At 39.3% G+C, this 24340-nt stretch overlaps 1 protein-coding gene across 6 annotated transcripts in view; it reads left to right on the top strand.

Moving 5' to 3' along the window:
- The window catches only part of BRD1 (bromodomain containing 1), a 114363-nt gene that overhangs the window by 59789 nt on the left and 30234 nt on the right, over positions 1 to 24340 (top strand). For 5 of the 6 annotated variants that reach the window (XM_050936103.1, XM_050936105.1, XM_050936108.1 and 2 more), the window contains one exon: positions 1244 to 1732. In XM_050936103.1, the coding sequence (XP_050792060.1) occupies positions 1244 to 1732 (489 nt within the window). The remainder of the gene's footprint in view (positions 1 to 1243; positions 1733 to 24340) is intronic. The other variant, XM_050936102.1, reaches the window with a different exon arrangement.

Raw genomic sequence — 24340 nt, 5'->3', positions numbered from 1 at the left:
CACAGTGCACTGCTGTAAAGAAACAATGGCAAACTAATAAACGATAATTCAAGTCAATAGAATTCCAGACTTTCTGCCTGGTTTATGTGCACTATACATATGTAAATTTAAATCTGCATGAGATTGGTTAAATATGTTTGATTCTTTTGTGTTCTACACCAACTATATTATTTTTGTGGTGTAACAAGTTACATTTGATTGCATAAAAGCTCACCTATAAAAATATAGCCTTTTCATTTTGTTAGTGTAGCAGTATACCTATAGAGAAAGAAGGTAGATGTCTCAACCTGGTTTTTTTGTTTTTGTTTTTTTTTTTAGAAGTATAGGAAAGATTAATCATTTTTACACTTATCTTTTGCAAACTATGGGTTGGGTAATTTTTGCTTGTTTTATTGAGTTCTGTAGAGCAGATTTTTTCCTTCTGTCATTTGTGTTAAAGAGCATTTTCTAGCACTGGTTTTATTAAACACCCACAATGTGTGTCTTGCCATTCTACGCCATGAAATTGAAAGACAAGAAAAGAATAACAAAAGTCAGAATTGACCATTGGGTTGGATAGGGGGAAAAGAAATTGGCAGAGGGGTGGTTTTTCTGATTTCTCCTGTAATGTCTGCAAAGATGTCTTTGCCAAGCATTTGTCAGTAACTATACATTTTAAAATTTAAAACTGGTAACCATAACTGTAAAGCAGCTTTGCAGAACTTTCCAATTTGTGAATTTGGTAATAGTTTGTAGCCCACTCGTAGTTAATTCTGATAGGTTAAGCTATAAATGCAGTTTTTAAAAATGGCTTTTATCTGCTTTCAAAATGCTTTTCTTATTTAAATTTACTTAAACAGGTAAGGTGAATATTTTAAATTAGGAAAATGTATTTTATTCATACTTTTAATGTTAATGGTGAAATACTTGCATTACCAGATACAAATCATCTGCTACTCTACTTTTCTGTAAAAAGTTCTCGAACCCGAGAATTTAAATATCATTGCATGTAAGGTAAAAAGACCTGCCCAGGTTTAAATTTTTAACACTAAATGTAAACACCTATTTTGTTACAATCCCAGTATAAAACTAGGCACTACTAACTAGGATAGGTTGTTGCTAGCCAAACGTTTATGTATTTAAAATGTTATGGTTTGTTTCCAAACAACAATTATTTGATGAGCTGCACATTTATAGTGAGTGTTATAATAGATTTTATAACTACCAGTTTTCAAAAATCACACTCTATTTATAATTTTTTCAGGAGATAAATCTCCCCCTAAACTTGAACCATCAGATGCATTACCTCTTCCTTCAAACTTGGAGACTAATTCAGAACCACCAACCCTCAAACCAGTAGAACTCAATCCAGAGCAGAGTAAGCTTTACAAAAGAGTAAAATTTGATAATGAATTATATAGCACTTCCATTCAGAAAGAAATAAATGGACACACTCCAGAACACTTACTTGACAGTAATCTCAATGAGTCGACTGTTTCTGCTGTAGCTGAGTCATCAACTGATGTAAACAGACGTACATCCATTCTCTTCTGCAAATCAAAAAGTATAAGCCCCCCAAAGTCTGCAAAGAACACTGAAACCCAGCCAACTTCTCCACAGCTAGGGACCAAAACCTTTTTGTCTGTAGTCCTTCCAAGGTTGGAGACTCTTCTGCAGCCAAGGAAAAGATCAAGAAGTGCATGTGGAGATTCTGAGGTTGATGATGAGTCCCCTGTAAAGCGCTTGGATACAGGTAAATATTACAAAACGTACATATTGGTGAGCAGAAATATTGGAAGATAATGCAGATTATACAACAGACATTTTAATGTTTATTTACTTTAAATAATTATTTAATTATTTACATTATTTGAACACTTCAGCATTTTTTCCTCACAGTTGAACCAAGTGCAGTTATGATTTAGGAAAGTTATTGGTTTGTTGCAAACTGTCTTTTATTATTGAGATTGCTTCTCAAATTTTTATTGCTGTAGTACAGACCTCTCTCTTTCTCTAAACATTTTTTTTTTTTAGTTATGCTTGCTTCCTGTTGTTTTTCCCTTGAACGCACTAGGGGAGACAAACAACGCACTTCCTCTGAAAAGACCACTGGTGAATCTACATTAAATTTATTTATAGGATATAAACATGAGTACATCCCCGTCTGCCCCCAATCAGCAGCCCTAAGTATACTCTATTTATTTTTATTTCTCACATGCCTTTTTATTTTGTATTAATTTTCCGTCTAACACCTTTCCTTTTATGATGCAAAGTTATAACTATAAGTTTAGAATGTGTGAGTGATAGCTATGCAGAATATATATCTGGAGTGTTAAAATCATAAGGCATAATTGGCTTTTCTTTAGAAAATTCCTCTTTTTAAATCAAGATTTTTAAAAAGTAAAGCCATGCATAATTAAATTGTTGGTGTCAAATGTTTGACCTAAAGGATCCAACTGTAAGATTACCATGGCTAGATGTCACCTGGACTAGTTCTTTCAGAATTTTTTTTGAGGAACGTATTCTGTCTTGTGAGATGCAGTTGTGTAAGTTAATTATTCTTCTTGATTGTGTTTTTCTCGGTTATATTTGTAGTAGATACTTTGAATAGAACAAATGTATGGGGTGGTGGGGGAAGGATAAAGTAAGAAGTTAGTAATATGTAATTTCCTTATGTTGCTCTTTAAAATTCTTGTTTTTTTCGTATCCTGTCCCATTTGTCATGTTGATATATAGATTTTTGTTTGAAACGTGTATGCATGATGTTAGTTTTGACTCCACTTAAACAAAATTTAGTTCTGCACAAAAATGAAAGCATAATTTAAAAAAGTTTTTATTTACCGTTGAGTCAGTTGGACCAGGTTCCATTGCCAGAAAATATATGGTGAGGAAATTACAAGTAACACTTGATGCAATTTCTAAATGATTTTTTTCTGTACAAACACTTTTTCAGACATATTTGGAAACAACACTAACATCTGATTTGTTATAATAAGAAGGATTAATGTATTTTAGATAAATATTGTGAGACTGGATTGATGTTTTGAATTTGGACAATGGATTAATCTTCACTGGAAGTCTACAGAGCTGCTATCGCTACATGTTTACTTTGACCAGTTGTTAATACAAGTGCGTAATGTAAAATATGTACAGAGTATAACATTGCTATATATTCTATATCCTACATACAGAATGTACAGATTATCTGTAGACCCATTTACGAAATTAATCTGTACATTTAAATTACATTTACAAAAGTTTATAGTATAGATCAGGGATTGGCAACCTTGGGCATTCAGTCTGTCAGGGAAACCGTGGACCATGATCCTTTGGAGAGGTCCACTTGCACAGACCTTTCCTTATGTCTTTGTGAAATCCAAATCCAGTTGAAATGGATTTCCTTTGCAGGTTCAGGCCTTAAACTTCTGCAGAGTAACATGTTAGTGTTCAGTCAAAATTAAATGAAATTAGAAATACAGAAAATACAAGAGTATGACATTTCTGTTTTCAGAGGGATAGTTGGCTAAATTATTATTTCATATTGTTAGTCAAAATGTTCATGTTCAAAAGACTTTGGTTTTTTATTCAGATGTACTTGTATCATTCATTCATAGACAAGTTCTGCTTAAAGGCATTCTTCTATGATTGCATTCCTCATGTTTCTCCTAGTACAGATCAACATTCATAATAATTGGAAGATAAACCAGTATAATAATTTTTTCCGTTTCATTAGTATGAGTATTAAATGTAATCTTTTGTATTATAGGAATATAATTCACAATTTAAGAAAAGCTTTATATTTTCTGTACTATATATCAAATGTTCAAGGCTGCAGTAGTCTCTGGAAGGAAAGTGAAGTGGTTGAATGGTGTTCCCAGGTTTTTTTGCTGTCAATATCTAGTTTCCCCCATTACGCTCTTATTTAAGTCTGTGCACTGCCAACTCTTGTTCTTCAAAGTCTCTCACTTGTTATCTGTCACAAGATGTTGAGCACTTCTTCCCACACTATCCCCTATGCCTTTTATTTTGTCCCTGTGCCCATTACACTGTGCAGTCTCCTTCTTGAAATCTCACCTTTTCATGTAGTTTCTTACGCAATAGCAAAATCATAACCATATTTAAGTACTCTTCCCTTCCTTTTTCCCTCTTGCCAGATGAGTTCTTCCTGTATTTTTATTTATTTAGTTGTTTGTTTGTTTGTTTGTTTATTCATGGTCATTAGAATAAGCTCTTTGAAGCAAGTTCATTGTATTTACTAGTCAGTGTTAAGAGACAGGACTGCCAGTCTGTTTGATATGACACTTTCCATGTTTTATGATTTTCTAATAAAATAGAAATAAATTAATGTAAAATAAGTAATGTTTTTGGGAGTAGATGGTGATATACCAAACTTCAAATATCTTCTGCAAGGTCTAAAACCAGTCAGTTTTAGTGATACCATTCTTTACTTCTGCTCCTCTGATCTCTTATCTCCCAGAAAGATCTTAATCCCTCCCACCCTTCAAAAAATAGCATAACTCTTCAGAATAAAACTTTTAAAATGGCATTAAGGTTGAAAGTAGATAGCATTGACTTGGTTGTTGAAGCCTTGCCAAGAATGCTGGTATTATCAAACGAACATTAGAAGATGGCAGAAAAAAATTACAAGAATAGTGTAGGACTCTTTTGTAGAGGAGAGTCAGAGGGAAAGCATTTTAAAAAGTTAAAACTAACTTATGATTTTCTAACTTGTGCAGGAATTTTAAAAAATTGGCTTGTTCCTTTTTTGATGCCTTATGACATATTGAGAGAAGCTGAAAGGTATATAAAAAAACACTAACGGACAATCCTACCACGATGTATTACATCAACAGACAGGGCGCTGCCAGGTCCTCGGCCCTTTGTCAAGAGATGTTCAGTCTTTGAGACTTTTATGTGCGGCATGCCATTCATCTGGTCGCTGGGCACCAGGAACCTTTTGGCAGATCACCTCAGCAGGACCTTCTTGTCTCGCCACGAATGGTCACTCCATCCAGAGGTGGTCAGCATAATCTTCCAGAGGTGATGGACTCCCCAGGTGGACCTGTTCGCATCCAGACAGAACAGAAAGTGTCACATGTTCTGTTTGATTGGGTTTCTGGACAGAGGTTCCCTTTTGGATGCCTTCTGCATTCCATGGTTGGGAGCACTGATGTATTCCTTCCCGCCAGTGGTGTTAATTCACAGGGTCCTTGTGAAGGTCAAGCAGGATAGAGCAACTGTTATCCTTGTAGCCCCTAATGGCCTGTTAGCACTGGTTTGGCATGTTGCTGAGCCTTTTGGCAGCCACGCCTCTTCCACTGCCTTCTTGGTGGGATCTGCTGTCCCAGAACCACGGCACTCTGCTGCATCCGAACCTGGCAGCACTGCACTTGATGGCTTGGCTACTGCGTGACTAAGCGGAGACAAGTGGACATGCTTAACCTGTATCCAACATGTCTTACTGGGTAGCAGGAAACCCTCCACTAGGGCAACCTACCTGGCTAAATGGAAATGGTTTGAGTGCTGGGCCTTGGAGCAACACATTTTAGGGCCGAGTAGGCTTTGCTGCAGGACATATTGGATTATCTGCTGCACCTCAAACTCCAAGGGTTGTCTATCTCTTGGATCAAGGTCTACCTGTCTGTCATTTCGAGGTTGCATCCTCCGTTCCAGAGCAAGTCTCTCTTCACCCATCCTATGATGGCACGGTTTTTGATGGGTCTGGAGCGCCTTTATCCACGTGTCTGGGATCCACCTCCCTTTCCCCCCGCCCTGGGACCTGAATTTTGTGCTGTGAAGGCTCATGGGGCCTCCCTTTGAGCCTCTGGCTTCCTGCTCCCTTCTGCTCCTCTCCTGGAAGATTTCGTTCCTGGTTGTCGTAACGGATGTCTGAGATCCGGGCACTCACCTCGGAGCCACCCTATATGGTGTTCTGGAAGGACAAGGTCCAGCTGTGCCTGCATCTGGTGTTTCTGCCCAAAGTCATTTCTCAGTTTTATACTGGCCAGGACATATACTTACCAGACTTCTGTCTGAAGCCTCATGTGTCTGAGGAACGCAGGCTTCACACCCTGGATGTCAGGAGGGCGTTGGCATTCTACATAGATAGAATGAAGCCGTTCTGTAAGTCAATGCAGTTGTTCATTGTGGTGGCAGACAGGATGAAAGATGGTCCGGTGTCTGCTCAGAGAATCTCATCCTGGATTACAGCCTGCATCCGCTACTGCTGTAAGCTGGCAAAGGTGCTCCTGATGGCAGTCCAAGAGATCTGTTGAACCACACTCTGATTCTCCGTCCACACATTGGCATCACATTTCATGCTGACCCAGCAAGCTCGAGACAATGCTGGCTTTGGCCGAGCTATGCTGCAAGATGCAAGACTATGAACTCTGAGCCCACCTCCATTGATATTGCTTGTGAGTCACCTAGAATGGAATTGACATGAGGAAGCAATCAAAGAAGAAAAAACAGTTACCTATCTTTTGTAACTGTTGTTCTTCGAGATTTGTTGCTCATGTCCATTGCCTACCTTCCTGTCCCTCTGTCAGACTTGTCGGCAAGAAGGAATTGAGAGGGAGTAGGGTTGGCGGCGTCTGATATGCCGGTGCATCGGCACGGCACTCCAGGGGGCACCAAAACTTGTTCACCTTAGCCTCCAATGATAGAACAAGAAGCAATGGGCTTAAACTGCAGCAAGGGAGATTTAGGTTGGACATTAGGAAAAAGTTCCTAACTGTCAGGGTAGTTAAACACTGGAATAGATTGCCTAGGGAAGTTGTGGAATCTCCATCTCTGGAGATATTTAAGAGTAGGTTAGATAAATGTCTATTTGGGATGGTCTAGACAATATTTGGTCCTGCCATGAGGGCAGGGGACTGGACTCGATGACCTCTCGAGGTCCCTTCCAGTCCTGGAGTCTATGAGTCTATGACCTAACTCTTGGTACAGACAGTGCTGTGTCAACAGGAGGACGTATCCTGTTGACATAGCTACTGATTCTCAGGGAGGTGGATTACCTACGCTAATGGGAGAAGCCTTCCTGTTTCCATAGTATTCCTACGGATACTGCTAAGGCAGAAATCTCCAACGACTGCATGTGTGGGCATGCACACACACCTAGAATGGAATGGACACATTTCTAAGAAAAAGAATACAAAAGGTGGTTTTTTGTTTGTTTGTTTAAAAAAAAACCTTAACTGATATTTCCAAGTCAAATTTTATCTCCTCTGGTTTTGCTGGAGAACTGCTTGGGGAGTAGGTGTATAGGAGGTGTGTGGTGTGAATTGTCAGACTTTACTTAATAGGAGGGGCCAGGATGTGGAATATTTGACAAAGATGTAATTTGTCCCAGGTGTTCATTAGGAAGTAGTACTGGTAAAAACAAGATTTTAATCACTATCTAAAAATCCTTTAACCCTCTTAGTGGCTGTTTTTCAGTCTCCTTTGATGTCATAATTCCGTTAGTTTTCCAGTCATTTAAGGCTTGGTCTACACTAGCAATTTGTGTTTGCTATAACTGCGTTGCTGAGCAGTGCAGTTAAACTGACTTTGCGGACGATACCAAACTGGGAGGGATTGCAACTGCTTTGGAGGACAGGGTCAAAATTCAAAATGATCTGGACAAATTGGAGAAATGGTCTGAGGTAAACAGGATGAAGTTCAATAAAGACAAATGCAAAGTGCTCCACTTAGGAAGGAACAATCAGTTTCACACATACAGAATGGGAAGAGACTGTCTAGGAAGGAGTATGGCAGAAAGAGATCTAGGGGTCATAGTAGACCACAAGGTTAATATGAGTCAACAGTGTGATACTGTTGCAAAAAAAGCAAACGTGATTCTGGGATGCATTAACAGGTGTGTTGTAAACAAGACACGAGAAGTCATTCTTCCGCTTTACTCTGCGCTGGTCAGGCCTCAGCTGGAGTATTGTGTCCAGTTCTGGGCACCGCATTTCAAGAAAGATGTGGAGAAATTGGAGAGGGTCCAGAGAAGAGCAACGAGAATGATTAAAGGTCTTGAGAACATGACCTATGAAGGAAGGCTGAAGGAATTGGGTTTGTTTAGTTTGGGAAAGAGAAGACTGAGAGGGGACATGATAGCAGTTTTCAGGTATCTAAAAGGGTGTCATCAGGAGGAGGGAGAAAACTTGTTCATCTTAGCCTCCAATGATAGAACAAGAAGCAATGGGCTTAAACTGCAGCAAGGGAGATTTAGGTTGGACATTAGGAAAAAGTTCCTAACTGTCAGGGTAGTTACACACTGGAATAGATTGCCTAGGGAAGTTGTGGAATCTCCATCTCTGGAGATATTTAAGAGTAGGTTAGATAAATGTCTATTAGGGATGGTCTAGACAATATTTGGTCCTGCCATGAGGGCAGGGGACTGGACTCGATGACCTCTCGAGGTCCCTTCCAGTCCTGGAGTCTGAGTCTATGACCTAACTCTTGGTACAGACAGTGCTGTGTCAACAGGAGGACGTATCCTGTTGACATAGCTACTGATTCTCAGGGAGGTGGATTACCTACGCTAATGGGAGAAGCCTTCCTGTTTCCATAGGTAGCATCTTCACTGAAGTGGTGCATCAGTGCAACTGCACCGCTATGGCTTTTTGAGTGTAGATAAGCCCAGAGTCTGGCCTCAGTTACTAATGTAAAAATGAAGCAAAAAAACTTTTTGTCAGAAATGTTTCAGCTCTTCTACATGCTTTAAAAAAAAAGGGGGGGGAGGGGAGAAATAAGCGCCGCCTTATTTTTTCCTTTGCCATTCATCTATGGATTTCTGAAATGTTAATTTTAAACATTTGAAAGGAAAGAAATTCTGTTAATGTCACCCAATCATTCTGTCCTGTAACAAGTTGAAACTCTTAAGGCAATTTTATTCACCCATATTTAAATGTTTGTTTTAAATTTATAAAAGTCCATAATCATAGAATCGTAGACTTTAAGGTCAGAAGGGATAATTATGATTGTCTAGTCTGACCTCCTGCACAACTCAGGCCACAGAATCTCACCCACCCATTCCTGTATCAAACCCCTAACCTATGTCTGAGCTACTGAAGTCTTCAAATCGTGGTTTATAGACTTCAAGGTGCAGAGAATCCTCCAGGAAGTGACCCGTTTCTCACACTGCAGAAGAAGGCAAAAAACCCTAGGGCCTCTGCCAATCTGCCCTGGAGGAAAATTCCTTCCCGACCCCAAATATGGCGATCAGCTAAACCCTGAGCATGTGGGCAAGACTCACCAGCCAGACACCCAGGAAAGAATTCTCTGTAGTAACTCAGATCATAACTAATTTCCTTAATTTTTTAAAGTTAGCCCTTTTGAAATAAAAAACCCAGTCACAGATCTATTTTTGTTTATCCTCCCATTTAGTTTAAAGTGAATTAGCTCATGATAGCTTGAACCAAGGTTGTCCCCTACAACCATTGTAGTAAGGGCCTCACTGCTCACCAAAACCAAATCTAAAATGGCATCCCCTCTTGTTGGTTCAGCAACTGCTTGGTGAAGGAATCCATCATCTATCGCATCCAGGAAAATCTGAGCCCTATTATTATTATTACTACTAGCACTTGTCCTCCAGTCTATATCTGGGAAGTTAGTCTCCCATTATCATACATTTCCCATTAGTATTTACTTCATTAGAAACATTAAAGAGGTCTCTATCCTCCCCTGGGATAGTGCACACCCCAAGCACTATCCCAGGGGAGGCTCTAGTAGCTTTCTTCCCCAATGTGATTTTTGCCCAGATAGACTCTGTCTTATCCATTCCATCACTTCTTATTTCTTTACAGTCTACCTCATCATTGATATACAATGCTACTCCACCACCTTTGCTTTTTTTCTGTCTTTCCTAAACAGCCAATACCCTTCAATACCTGTACTCCAGTCATGACTACTATTCCACCATGTTTCTGTTATCTCTATAATGTCTGGTTTCACTTCCTGCACCAATAACTCTAGTTCCTCCATTTTGTTCCCTAGGCTCCTCACATTGGTGTACAAACATCTTAATTTTTGCTGTTTGGCTTCACTCATGTTCTTTACCTGATTAGGCCCAGACATTCTATTGCCAGTATCACCAGAAGAAAGGATCATCTCAACAGGACCTCAAAAGTAGAATTCCGTGATCTTAAAATATTGAGAGTTGAGACACGCTGGCATTTTTTTGTGATAATATACAGTTAACCAGAAAATATTTTATCACTTTCTGGTTAGACATCATAGTAGAGGGAGTAATTCACTGAAAGGTATCATTTAGCCTGTTCGCAAAGATTGCTGCCCATTAGAGAGAGCCTCAGACAGAGTGATAACTTATTGGTTGGGCCCTACCAAATTCACAGACATGAAAAATGCATCACAGACGTAAAATCTGATCTCACCCCATGAAATCTGGTCTTTTGTGTCCATTTACACTATACCCTATGTATACTCACGGGAGAGACCAGTGTTTCTCAGATTGGCAGTCCTGACCCGAAAGGGAGTTGCAGGGCAGTCACAAAGTTATTTTAGGAGGGTTGCGGTATTGTCACCCTTACTTCTGCACTGCTTTCAGAGCTGGGCAGCCAGAGAGCTGCGGGTGTTTGCCGGGCGCCCAGTTCTGAAGGCAGTGCTCCACCAGCAACAGTGCCAAAGTACAGGTGGCAATACCATACCATGCCACCCTTACTTCTGCAGTGCTGCCTTCAGAACTGGGTGGCTGGAGAGTGGCGGCTGCTGGCTGAGGACCCAGCTCCGCAGGCATCAGCGGAGAAGTAAGGGTGTCAATACCATCCCGTGTCATCCTTACTTCTGCACTGCTGCTGGTGCCAGCTCTGCCTTCAGCTGCCCAGCTCTGAAGGCAGCACTGCCGCCAGCAGCGGTGCAGAAATAAGTGTAGCAGTACTGCAACCCCCTCAATAACATTGTGACCCCCCTGCCCAACTCCTTTTTGGTCAGGACCCCTGCAATTAGAACACCGTGAAATTTCAGATTTAAATAGCTGAAATCATGAAATTTATGATTTTTAAAATTCTGTGACCGTGAAATGGACTGTGAATTTGGTAGGGCCCTACTTATTGGTGTAAACAAACACTTAAGTCTTGGGCCATGAAATTTATAACACATAGCATGGTAAAAAGACATGCATATATAAAACAAATTTTAAAGCTAATGCTCTGTGTTGATATTGTTGAAATTTGACCCACAGCCTGTCCAGTGTAGTGACATCTTCATTTTTATTCAGTTTCATCTGGGGATTTTTTCTTTTTTTTTTTTTTAATTTTTATTTTATTTTTTATTTTTGTTAAAGCAGAGGGAAGTTGTCTTGTCTTGTTGGTCTTTTTGTTTGACTTGGGGCTGGTTTAAAATGCAAGAATTTTTGTTCACCTCCAAGCACAAAACACTTAAGTTCAAATGCTGATTTTACCTATGCAGCATAAAACTCCCTATGCCTCGGATAAAGAAATGAACTTGCACATGTATAGCTAAGGTCATATGTTGATTCCCTTTTGGTAAATTTTGAAGCACTAAGTTATGTGCAGCTAATTGGAAGAATCAATTGATTTAACATTCCAAGATAGCTTAATGTGTAATTGTGTGTCCCAGTGTCAAAATTTGGAAAGGAAAAGTTTATCAGATAACAATAAAATTACTGACTGTTAAAACTGCTGACACATTTCTTGAATGCACTTACCTTGAATTAAAAATAAATACTCTTTGAAATTTAATTTCTTTTCTTTTCTCTAAAGATGGCCATTGTTGTGAAATAAAAGAGCTTCTTTTAGAAAGTCTGATATGAAATTTAGCCATTTAAATCCTTAGGGGAGTTGGCTGGAAACAAGAATTCCTGTTCTACAGGAAATTCTGAAATTAAAAAAAATGTCAGAACCGAACAAAAAGTAAATTTCCAGCAGAATGGGAATTCCAAATTTTCATTTTAAAAACAGTCGAAATGGCATTTAATTTTGACTTTTTCTAAAAGTTTCCAAGGCTCCCTGAGCTGAATACAGTCCTAGCAGACCCTGAGGTGGGAAGCCTAGGAGCCAAGCAACGTGGAAACTCTGGGAGCCCCTGCTCTGGGCCAGCCCACCTGCTGAGATGACACGGAGCTAGAGTTCCTGGTACTCTGAAGAACTTGGGAGACTGGTCTGCTGAGGAACCAGGCAAGCAAGCTGGCAGGAAGTCAGGCCAGTTTCTAATAGAAATGTTTATTTTGTATGAATTTGTATTTTCCAGCAGAAAAGCATTCTTTCTGAAACTTTCCAGCCAGCCCTGGTGTTTAGTTATCATAGAATCATAGAATATCAGGGTTGGATGGGTCCTCAGCAGGTCATTTAGTTCAGCCCCCGGCTCAAAGCAGGACCAATCCCCAACTGGCTAAAAACAAAGTTAGTTATGGCTAAAAACAAAATGTTTCTATTACAGTTTTTTTCAAAGTGGCTTGGTTCCCTTGGGCAAAAAGACCAATTTGCAAGAAAACAAAAAAAAAAAACACCACAGACATATGCTCAATAGTTTCTTGTTTTCTTTGTCCTCTAATGCCTTTTTGAAGTTCTAGGTGAAGAATTCTAGTACGCCCAGTAATTTATCAAAACTTTGTTTATCAAAATTTATTTAGTTAAAACAGTGAAAATTTATAGTACTTAACTTTTTTTTCTCCCATATTCATTAACATTTTTGGCAAACAATGTGTTCAATGGCATTTATGATCAGTTATGCTCCTGTGGTATTTATTTCATTTTTAAAGATTCTTAGTAGTAGGCAGTATTTTTATCTTTTAATTAATACATTTTTTTATTAAAATTACTAAAGTAATAAGATGAAAGCAGCATAAATGAGGGGAATTCTGCGTACCGATACGCAAATGTGTAGATAGTTTTCGATTTTGTTTAAAGGCTTGCGAAATATATGTGTACATAAATAAGTATATAGCCTAACATTTCAAAAATTGTTCTCATTATAGTTCTTTAACTTCTTTACCTTTTTGAAAATATTTTCTAAGGTAGATTATTTTTCAAGACTTGTTAATTATTGACCCTCTGAAAATTTACTAGAATTGAGTTACATTTTCTTAAATCGTTGTAACTTAAATAATTTTGTAATGATAAGAAATATTTCATGTTTCTTGATGCTGCGGGTTGTGGTAATCCTCTAGATTTTCAATCATTACTGGATATCCACTTATGTCTTCAGTTTTTTTAGTTAAAACAATGAAATCCACTTATGTCTTCAGTTTTTTCAGCTAAATTTAGTTTTATGGTAAGTACTAAAATACTGTGGGCATCTAGGTGAATTCAGCTGTGCTATTTAATTGCTATTTATTATTTTGTGGTGCAAATGGAATATAAAGAGTGAATTGAAAATTGCCCTGTTCCTGTGAAGGTATACAAGCCAGTGAATTGTGGAGGTGAAAATAACGCTCATGAAATGGGGGTATGCTGTCACATCTTGATCCCAAATAACTGCATTTTCAAGACCCAGGGCTGCCCATAGCATGAGGTGAACTGAGGCGGCCGCCTCAAGTGCCAGATTGTGAGGGGTCTCTAGGACCCAGAGTGTAGAAAATTGTGTCTGCTGCTGGTGCATATGAATTCTCTCTGCTCTAGATACACAGAGATGGAGGAGTGCTATGTTGGAGGAAGGAGGGCACAGGAGACATAGGCAGGCTGAAGAAAAGGTGAGAGGGAATAACAGAAAGCAGCAGGATCTGCAGGGGAAGAGAGGAGGAGGAGTCTCTTATGTACCTCTCTAGCACCCCCAGGAGCCGGGACTGATTAACACCAGCTTCTCAGAGAGCTTCCTGTTTCCTTCGGCTTCCCTGAACCCACTTGAGGAGAACAGGCAGTCATCTGAAGAAGTAGGAGCCAGATAGCAGCATCTTAAGGGCCTGTCTTCCCTCACTCAGGCCCTGCTACCAGCCTGCTTATTTGTCCCCTTCAGTTGAGTGTTGAGAGCCATTATAGCTGGCACAGAACAGCAGTCATGAGTGAAAGAAGGAAATGCCCCTCTGGGGCAGCATTCAGAAAAAGAAAGCAAAGGAAGCTTTTCTATCTAAGCAGGAAGGAGCTCTCCTGAGATACATAGACACAAATGTTCACGGTGAGCCTTTCAGCCCCAGTGAGGATGTGAGTGGTGAGATGATGCCTGATCTTCCAGTTAGTCAGAGTGCAGGTGACCTGGGAGCTACTGCAGCATCCATATTTCCATCTTAAATAGATGTAACCACACACATTCCTGAAGAAAAGCGTAGACCAGAGAAAAGTGTGGTGGAGGTGCAAGAAACAGCTGCTGCTGAGTTTAATTCCTTAAGTCTAGATGATCCAGGACTGTGGACCCCCTTGAGCAGTAGCCTGAGGGACTTCCTTGTACTGCATGGGCCACAGCACATGAAAAACTTCATGTTCCCCAAAGACAATGAAAATGGAAGTTTCCATCCAACACATTACTAGCATGAAATCCCCAATGGTAACAAAGTGGAGAGGCCATGGGTTATGTACTCAAAAACCCAGAATGCTGCATGCTGTTTTTGTTGCAGACTCTTCCAGTCTAATGCTCCAGCCACATTGGGTTCTACAGGAACAAAGGACTGGAAAAATCTGGCTAGAAATCTGGCATGCCATGAGAAGGCAGCAAATCACCAGAGAGCATTCTATAGGTGGAAAGAGCTTGAGATAAGACGAAGGTTAAAGGCCACCATAGATGATCAATATCAAGAGAAGATTGCATCAGAGTCTCCTTATTGGCAAAATGTTCTGAAAGGGTTCATTGCCATTGTGAGAATGCTTGCTACCCAAAAACTAGCACTGTGTGGCACATCAGATCAGCTGTATGTGCCAAACAATGGAAACTTCCTTAAAATTGTGGAGCTGATGGCTGAGTTTGATGCTGTACTCAAGTATCATCTAAGAAGAGTCACCACCCAAGAAATGTACACACACCACTACCTTGGAAAAGCAATTCAAAATGAGATCATAGAGTTCCTGGCAACAAAAGTCAATCAGAAGATTGTGGCAGATCTGAAGTCAGCAGGATATTACTCTGTTATTCTGGACTGCACACCTAACATTAGCCATATGGAACAAATAACTTTAATGGTACGTTTTGTAACAACAGAACCTAGTGAAAATGTCCTGCAATGGTGACTGTCAGAGAGCATTTTCTATAATTTATTGACATTGATGATGCTATAGGAGGTGGTTTGACAAATGTGCTTCTTAAAAGGAGGGAAGATACGGGAATTGCGGTAGCTGACATGAGAGGTCTTGGCTACGATAATGGTGCCAAAATGAGAGGAAAGAACAGAGGAGTGCAGACACGGATCTGAGAGTTAAACCCTCGAACTTTTTTTGTCCCATGCAGTTTGCATTCATTGAACTTGGTGGTCAGTGTGAGGCTGCTGAATTTTTTAATGTAATTCTAAGCATCTGTGTATTTTTCTCTGCATCAACTCATCGATGGCAAATTTTGAAGCAACATCTGGGAAAATCCTCACTGACACTGAAACCACTGAGTGCCACAAGATGAAAAAGTTGAGTGGAGGCGATAAAGTCTATCAAACACCAAATTGGGAAGACAGATGATGCCATAGTTGTCATTATGGAGGATAATGCTAAGACGGGAACTGTTCATGGGAGAACAGTGGCAGAGGGAAATTGAATCACCAGAAACATACAAAACTTCAAATTCCTGTGTGGCTTAGTGTTGTGGCATGACATACTGTTTGAAATAAATATTGTAAGCAAGAGACTCCAAGGTGTTGACCTTGATATATCTGGAGCAATGGAACAACTGGACAAAACAAAGTCATACCTACAGTATTACCGGTCAGATGAGGGATTTCAAAATGTTCTGAAGAGTGCACAGAAGTTGGCAGAAGAACTTCACACTGAAGCTATTTTCCCACCTATTCAAGAATACAAGAGTCACCAAAGAAGACGACATTTTGATTATGAGGCACAGGATAATCCCATAAGAGACTCCAAACAGCAATTCAAAGCTGAATTCTTTAACCAGGTGCTAGATTGTGCAATACAGTCAGTTGAAGAACGTTTCATGCAGCTCAAGGAACACAACAGTATATTTGGGATGTATGATATTCCAAAACTCCTCACTATACCTGAAGAAGACCTACACCAGCAATGCAGGGCACTAGAGACTGTGTTGATACATGATGGCATGCGCGATATTGATGCGAGTGATTTAAGTGATGTATCTTGAAAGGGCTTTCAGTTCGTTTTCAGCAGGATCAACTCCAAAGGCTGTTCTGGAATATATGTGCACAAATAAGATGACCACCTTCTTTCCAAATGCTTTTATTGCTCTGTGCATGCTTCTAACACTTCCTGTAACAGCTGCCAGTGGAGAACGCAGCTTCTCCAAGCTGAAGTTAATAAAAACACATCTACGCTCCACAATGATGCAGGAGAGGCTGGTTGGCCTTGCAGCCATCTCAATAGAGCATGAGCTAGCCCAGACTGTAGACTTTTAGGAAGCAGTTCAAATCTTTGTAACCAAGAAGGCGTGGAAAGCACCACTGATTATTCAAACAGATTAAAAACACCAGCGTTTACTGTGCAGACAAGAAAAGTTACATTTGGTGTTCAGGCATTTGAAAGTTAAGTGTTACTTAAAATTTTTGAAAAAGGCATTTTAAGTTATTAGTTCTCCTTTATTGGGGTAGGTAGCAGAGCAGCACCATCAGAGGAGTAGAACAGGAAGATGGCAGAGTTGTTTTGGCCCAAGCAAGGGGTCATGGGGGCATCATTTGAGCTCCCCACCTCAGGTGCCAAAATATTGTGGGCCAGTCCTGTCAAGACCTGTTATAAATATTTCACTTTAAATTCACAAATTGTTATACTTATCTGCAATTTCATACTTTTCAGTGCCTACTTCAAATGTATAAAGTACCAGTGATAACCAGAATCACAGTTGTGTTTGGCTTATGTTAACTAAAGAATAATTATAGAATATATTTGTTTGCTTAAAGGTTTGATTTTTAAGAGGGGGCATGTGTGTTTTTACTATAGTATCCAATACTACAAATTGAGTGGCACTACCCGTATGCATAAGGTTACTCATTTGTATATTTGCAGGATCAGGCCTGTGTGTGTGTGTGTGTGTGTGTGTGAATGTAAATAGTATGGGGTGATGGAAATAAATTCCTCCACATGTGGGGTGTGTCAAATATATAAATTATATTCAGGAAATCTTTCTTTAGACCTCACACACGTGGAGATGATATATTTGTATTTATCTGGTATCAGTGGTCCTCTCACTTGTATTCTGCCCCTTAATCCATCTCCACCAGGACTACTACCAACATAAAAACTTCTGACTAGCTTCTGAACTGCCATTTTTTATGAATAAACTGCTCAAATGTTTTTCTCCTCCATTCCCCATCTTGAAATGTGAATTTCTGTCCTTGAAAGATTATATTGTCTCTGGACCAGTGAGAGGTTTACAGCGTAATTATACAATCACAGGTGGAAATATCTGTGAGGTAAGTTGTGGAGTCATGTATCACGCACCCCTAATTACCTTATATCCTCTGTCTGTGAATTCTTCTCCTCTAAAACTTAATTCCAATATTCCAGACTTTGGATCAGCTACCACTTTATGAAAAGAAAAGAAAAAAAAAGAAAAAACAGATTCCACCAGTTTCCTTGTATTTTCTCCCTTTACCCATAACAAAGTAAAATCACAAAATAAAATCTGAGATGGAGGAGGGGTATTATTCAATCCTAAAGCAGTAACAGGTTATATTTCCCTAATTTTTTTTACCCTGCAGGGATAGAAATTTAGTTTTATAGCAATGTGAAGGGAGAATTCTGTTTTCGATTGGCAGGTGCACCATTTGCTTCTAATGACTCAAGATACCTTTTAAGCAGTAAGAACAGGAATACTTGTGGCACCTTAGAGACTAACAAATTTATTTGAGCATAAGCTTTCGCAGCCCACTTCTTCGAATGCCTAGAATGGAACACACAGAAGATATTTATAGATAGAGAGAACATGAAAAGGTGGAAGTAGCCATGCCAACTGTAAGAGGCCAATCAACTGAGATGAGCTGTCATCAGCAGGAGAAAAAAAAAAACCTTTGAAGTGATAATCAGGATGACCCATAGAAGGTGTGAGGAGAACTCAACATTGGGGAATAGATTCATTAGTAGATTATTACACTAATTAAATCTATTTCCCCATGTTAAGTTCTCCTCACGCCTTCTATGGATCATCTCAGTTATCACTTCAAAGGGTTTTTTTCTCCTGCTGATGACAGCTCATCTCAGTTGATTGGCCTCTTACAGTTGGCATGGCTACTTCCACCTTTTCATGTTCTCTCTATCTATAAATATCTTCTGTGTGTTCCATTCTAGGCATTCGAAGAAGTGGGCTGTAGCCCACGAAAGCTTATGCTCAAATAAATTTGTTAGTCTCTAAGGTGCCACAAGTATTCTTGTTCTTTTTGCAGATACAGACTAATGCAGCTGCTACTCTGAAACCTTTTAAGCAATGACATTTTTTATGTGTAGAAAAATTATCTAGGTCACTTCTTGGAGATGTTTTTAAATTCTTTACTTTATATTTTTCTCTCCCATCATCTGTGTAGTAACTCGGCATTGGTGTAAATGTGGAGGGATACATGAAATAATCCAAATACATTTCACAAAATATTTAAAATATTTGTAAAATGTTTACCCTGTAATATATGTGGACTACAAAATACATGGTGATATGACTTCTTTATTCAGTACTTATTGTAGATGTCTTTTATGGTTTCACTAACGAATAATATGAACTTTCTAAAATTACTACAATCAAATGCAAGCACACAGCTGAGGGCCAGGACTAATCTCAGGCCTGAAACAAACTCTTTCTTTCTCCCTCATGGCATTGAGCATATTACTGAGTGGTGAATTGCAATAAATAAATAAATGTGCTTCTCGTTTTTAAAAGAAATATTTATTACTTTAATGTGAAAAGGCTATGATTTTTTTTTACATGAAAGTGGGAAAAGGATTTGGCAGGAGTTAACATTACAAATTCATGGCCTTATCTAACCTGAAGGACTTGATAATGAAAGATAAATGAAATAATGTGGAACTGAAAGCTGAGCAAAAAGGAAGGGGTTTTTAATCAGTTTGTTAACAAACAAAAAACCCACTTATGTGTTTTATACCTGATGAACATTTCAGAGAATGAATATTAAGGATGCAAAATCCCCATTCTTTCAGGTGCGATAGCTTACAATAAACATCTCTTGAGACCCCTAAGGAGTTCTCCAGCATAATGAGGGAAGACCAAAGTTTCCATTCTTATTTCTAATATATAAAAACAAGAAAAAAAAACCATTTTTGAAGTGTCACCCTTCATTTACAACAATATAAACAAAAATAATATGGCTGAGGGTATTTTTTTTTCTTTTTTTTTTTTTTAATAAATCCTCTCCAGGTCATCCTTAACCTGTCTACCTCACTATTACACACTGCAGATGAGAGTTTCTGATAAATAAGCAGTAAAATAATTTAGTTACCATGCTGCCACAGCTGCAATCATTTTTAGTGCTTGAGTTAGAGCTTTGCTGGTATGAGCGTGGCAGTGCTAATAGTATGCTATCTGTGAGCGGGCCACAGCTTAGGAACTGACTTCCCAGTATGATCCAAAATAACTCATATGAGTTGAGTATCAGAGGGTAGCCGTGTTAGTCTGGATCTGTAAAAGCAGCAAAGAATCCTGTGGCACCTTATAGACTAACAGACGTTTTGGAGCATGAGCTTTCGTGGGTGAATACCCACTTCCTCAGATGCATGTAATGGAAATATCCAGGGGCAGGATATTTCCATTACATGCATCTGAGGAAGTGGGTATTCACCCACGAAAGCTCATGCTCCAAAACGTCTGTTAGTCTATAAGGTGCCACAGGATTCTTTGCTGCTTTCATATGAGTTGATCTTCCGAGTACACTGCAAGGCCTTTCTTTTTACACAGGCTTTTAGGGAGATGGATCAGTGATGGCAATATGATGTTTATGGGAGTAGGCAGAGTAGAATTGAGATTTTATTTTCTCTAATAGGCTGTTTTATTTTTATTAATAGGGAAACTTCTGTCTATCTTTTATGTCAGTGTACTTTTAGTTACATCAGTGGTATCAAGCCCTTGATAAGTGCTGCTGCTTTTTATTAGTAATACATTGAAATAAAGAGAAGAATATAGTGTTATTCCAAAACAGAAAAATATAACTTTAGTTATTTGTAAGTTAAGTACACCTCTACCCCGATTATAACGCAGTCCTCCGGGGCCAAAAAATCGTACTGCGCTATAGGTGAGACCACGTTATATTGAACTGGCTTTGGTCCCCCTGTTCCTTGTCCCCTGACTCCCCCACCCCCAGAGACCCCCATCCCTAATTTCCCCCAGAACCCACCCCCTACCTAACCTCCCTGTCCCCTGACTGCCTTGATCCCTATCCACAACACTCACCGGCAGCAGCAGGAAGCAGCGCAGCCCGACCCCAGCCCATTCCACTCCACCAGCTCCCAGCCACGGTGCTTCGCTTCCCGCCACAGGTGAGTACGGGGGAGGGCGTCCTTTCCCCAACCTCCCCGCACTCACTGGCAGCGAGAAGCGGAGCACCGCAGCTGGGAGCTGATGCACTGATCCGCCAGAGCGCTGCTTTACTATGTTGTATGCGAACCAGCGTTCTAATGGGTCACCTTATATCTGGGTAGAGGTGTACTTTTGAAAAAGTGAAGAATATTTGAAATTGACTTTGAGAAGGGAAGTTAGAATAACCAAAAAGGACCATCAATTGCATATACCAACAAAAATGTTTCTTTTTTTTTTAAATCATAAACTTAGAAATATTTAACTGAAACTCGGTAAGTAAACCCATGTGCTTTATCTGTATATGCTGAGAGGATACATTTCCATAATATTTGATAAAATGCAGCTTTTATACTGTACGTGGCTTGCTTCAGATGGCCATTTAAATTTTGGGAGCACAGAAGGTGTTTTGTACATTACCCTATACCTCAGAGATCAAATACATTCTTAAAATATAGGCATTTTTGATGTGTGGTATATAATAATTGGGTATCAGTACAAACTGAAGTCAATGTAAAATGGACAGATACACGCTAGTTTCTATTTTTCAGTTCATGGTATGGTTTTTTTCTTGCAAATTTTATACAGAAGATCTGTATAATTTTTTTAAATACGTTTTGCTTTATTTTAATAAGTAGAATTCATTGAAGTATATGTTCTCTTGCAAAGCCATAACTAAAGCTCTGTGAACTCTAGAAACATTTTCTTAGTACCATTGTTAGCAACATAGGGAGCCCCAGCATAGACATGTTGCCAGATGCTCCTGGGGTTTTTAATAGGTTTTAACCATGCTCAAAGCAGATATGATCAACATGATTAAACTCTGGTGGCAAGTTGTCTGTGGCAATAATTGGTTGGTCTGAATCATTGTTAACAAACGTGATCCACTTTTAGAAAATGTTCCTATTATATACAGGATCTAGCCATCTCCCACTTTCAGACTGCATCAGAAGTTGTGGATCAGGCAATCTATAGGGCTCTCTTTTTTGCTTTTGTCATCTTTTCAACATTTTATTTGTTTACTGCTTTTTTCATAAATAGTGATTTATTAATCCCTATTTGGAATAAATTTTGCACATTTTTGGCCTCCTTTCTTTTTGCCATAAAGAGCTGCAACTCTTCTTGCTAGAAGCAGCCATTCTTCTGCTACAGCACATCTATCCTCACAAATTGTAGTTCTAAGATTATGGTATATCTTTGTATGTCTTTATTAGGTGATATAGCTACTTCAACACACTGCTCTAAAGAACAAGAGAGTGGCTAGATGAGCCCATCCGGGCATCTTTTGGACTAGCTTGACTTTTGTTTTAGGGCTCTAGAAAAGAAGGGGAAGAAAGGAACTTTACTGTTTTGGGGGGGGGGGGGGGTGTTTCTGGTTTTTTTTTTTTTTTTTTTTTTTTGAGGTGTTTTGGAGAGAGGGATTGAGAGCTGTCGTTTTCATGGGCTGTCTTTGACCTGTCGGTCTCCCTGATTTTGTCAAGCTATTAGCCTTCCTTATGTTGCATTCCCCCATAGAAACTTGTTATGTATCCAAAAAGATTTTCATCCTCTTGCTGGGAAGGAAGCATTGAAGTCTGTTGTAGAATGTGTTGATGACAAGGAGAAGCATATCTTCCAAACTTCCCGGTTACTACACAAGCATCTCCTTGGACAAGGATTAATTTCAATCTTACATTCAGAAACACCAGACAAGATTTCTCATATGGCTTGTGAAAATTGTGGAATAGAAACAAGGGAAACTGTAGCCAGGCAGGACTTAAATAATTCTTTCACAAATGCCAGTACAGAAAAATGCACTTTTCCAGGCCTTTTTGTTTTGTTTCCCGGATGGATCAGAGGATCTTGGGCACTTGTTGACATTTTAAAAATACCTAAATAAGATTTGGAGACCTGGGTTCTGGTTTTTGGTGCCAGTATTGATTCTCTGTGCCTCTGCAAAAGTTACTGGAGCTCAAATCCAGTGCTGAAAGTTCAGCACCCAAAATCATGTTTAGATATAGATGAAAATATTAAAGTTAATGAAAGTGCACTTCGTGGAGTTCTCCATTTCCCCACCAACATTACCAGTGGATCTGTTTGTGAGACATCTGTTGAATGTGGATGCGATGGTAAATACTGGAATTACCGAGACTTGCAATATAGAGGGTATCAATATATAGTCCTCTTCCCTTCAACTTATTAGCCCATAGGCTCTTTACAAATTATTGTATGTTGTAGTCGTCTTCCTGATGTCAAAGCAATTCCATGTATACCTGTATTTTGTGTCACAGACTCATCACAGCTGGATCACAAAGGAAGGCTGTTGCAAGGAGTCATACTTCTCAAAGAGAGAGAAATCCACAGGCCAATGATAAACCAGCAGAAAGTCATCCATATCCCATCTGAGAGAATTACTCACTTCATGGTGATTCTGGATGTGCTTTTAGGCTGAGCAGTTCTGTCCAATAGTGCGTTCACATAAATGGTTCATAGTGAGAGTTAAAATAAGAAAATGTAAGCCGCATTCTTCTTGCAGTTTCTACATTCAGTGGTCTCAGCAGGCGTAAGTGGTGCCTTGCACACTGCTATATGTGTGGCCATATCAGAGACAATTGCATGGTAAAACTCTTTGTTTTAGAAGGACAGTATGCAAAGGATGGTAAAAGATTCTGTGCTTTGGTACAGCACAGTGTGTGGTTTGCTTTTGTATTATCCAAAGGAAATTATCACAGCCTTAAATGTGGAACAGAGTAAAGACACTGAACATTCAGGCAGGAGTCATGGATTCTGCAGAAAGTAATAGAAAGCATAAACTTTCTTGAACATAAGGTGGAGCGCACATGTTTTCCAGAGCCAACTACAAAGCTGTTATTAAGCAGTCACCATCTTCTTTTTAAAACTTACAGGAAGCATCTGCATCTACTTCATTCTAGTGGGCAGAGGTATATGTAGTCTCAGTTTAAGCAGTGCATATTAAACAGAAGCATAGGCAGATTGGCTTACTTGCTGCATATTGGACAAATGGAATTTACATTAAGAAACCGTTTAGTTGGAACAGATGAGTTACCCCAAAATTTAGACCTCCCATGACCACAGCTAAGAGAATAGATAAGGGAACTGAGACCCAGGACAAACAAAAATAGTTGTCACAGATCTGTTCTTCTTTGTCTTGCCATTGATTCTGCTCTCAAACAGTGTGTTAAAAGGACACCATCAACTTAAAATCTATTTTCAAAATATAAGTTGAAAGTAGTTTCAGGTAGTACACATGCCCATGAATCCCCCAGCCACAGTCTTGTTTGTTTTATTAAAAGATGGTTCTTCTCTCCTATGTAACTGAGAGAAATATTTCATGAACAAAAGACAAAACTAACTACACAGAGGAAACAGTATACAAGTGCTGTCAAATGCACAAAGTAAATGTGTTGGAAAAATGTATTGCTCAGTGATAGGAGCTTCAGATATTACATGTGACAATAGTAGGAAAAATATTTGCAGACAGAAGCATTATAAAATGACCTTTTTTCAGAGAACAAATTAGAATGGTCATGGAACAGTCCAGTAGTCCCAAACTGGTCTTGCAGGCTGTGCTGTCCCAAATTGGGAGAATTTTCCGTGCTGGAACCAGTATAGCTGCCAATCAGGCACACCCTTCCTGTCATACTAGCTTTAGGCAGGATAAACCTCAAAGAGAATACAGGGGGATGAGTTAACGTCCTGCTGTTATGAAGAAAGGGTCTATGCCCAAATTGGATAAAATACATGTACTTGTGCAAAGAGAAGGATTTTGGGCCCCGGGAGAGTA

This window comes from Gopherus flavomarginatus, chromosome 1 (assembly GCF_025201925.1).
Source record: "Gopherus flavomarginatus isolate rGopFla2 chromosome 1, rGopFla2.mat.asm, whole genome shotgun sequence".
NCBI lineage: Eukaryota > Metazoa > Chordata > Testudines > Testudinidae > Gopherus > Gopherus flavomarginatus.
The sequence above is the reverse complement of the archived record's forward strand: the minus strand, read 5'-3'. Positions and strand labels throughout refer to the sequence as shown.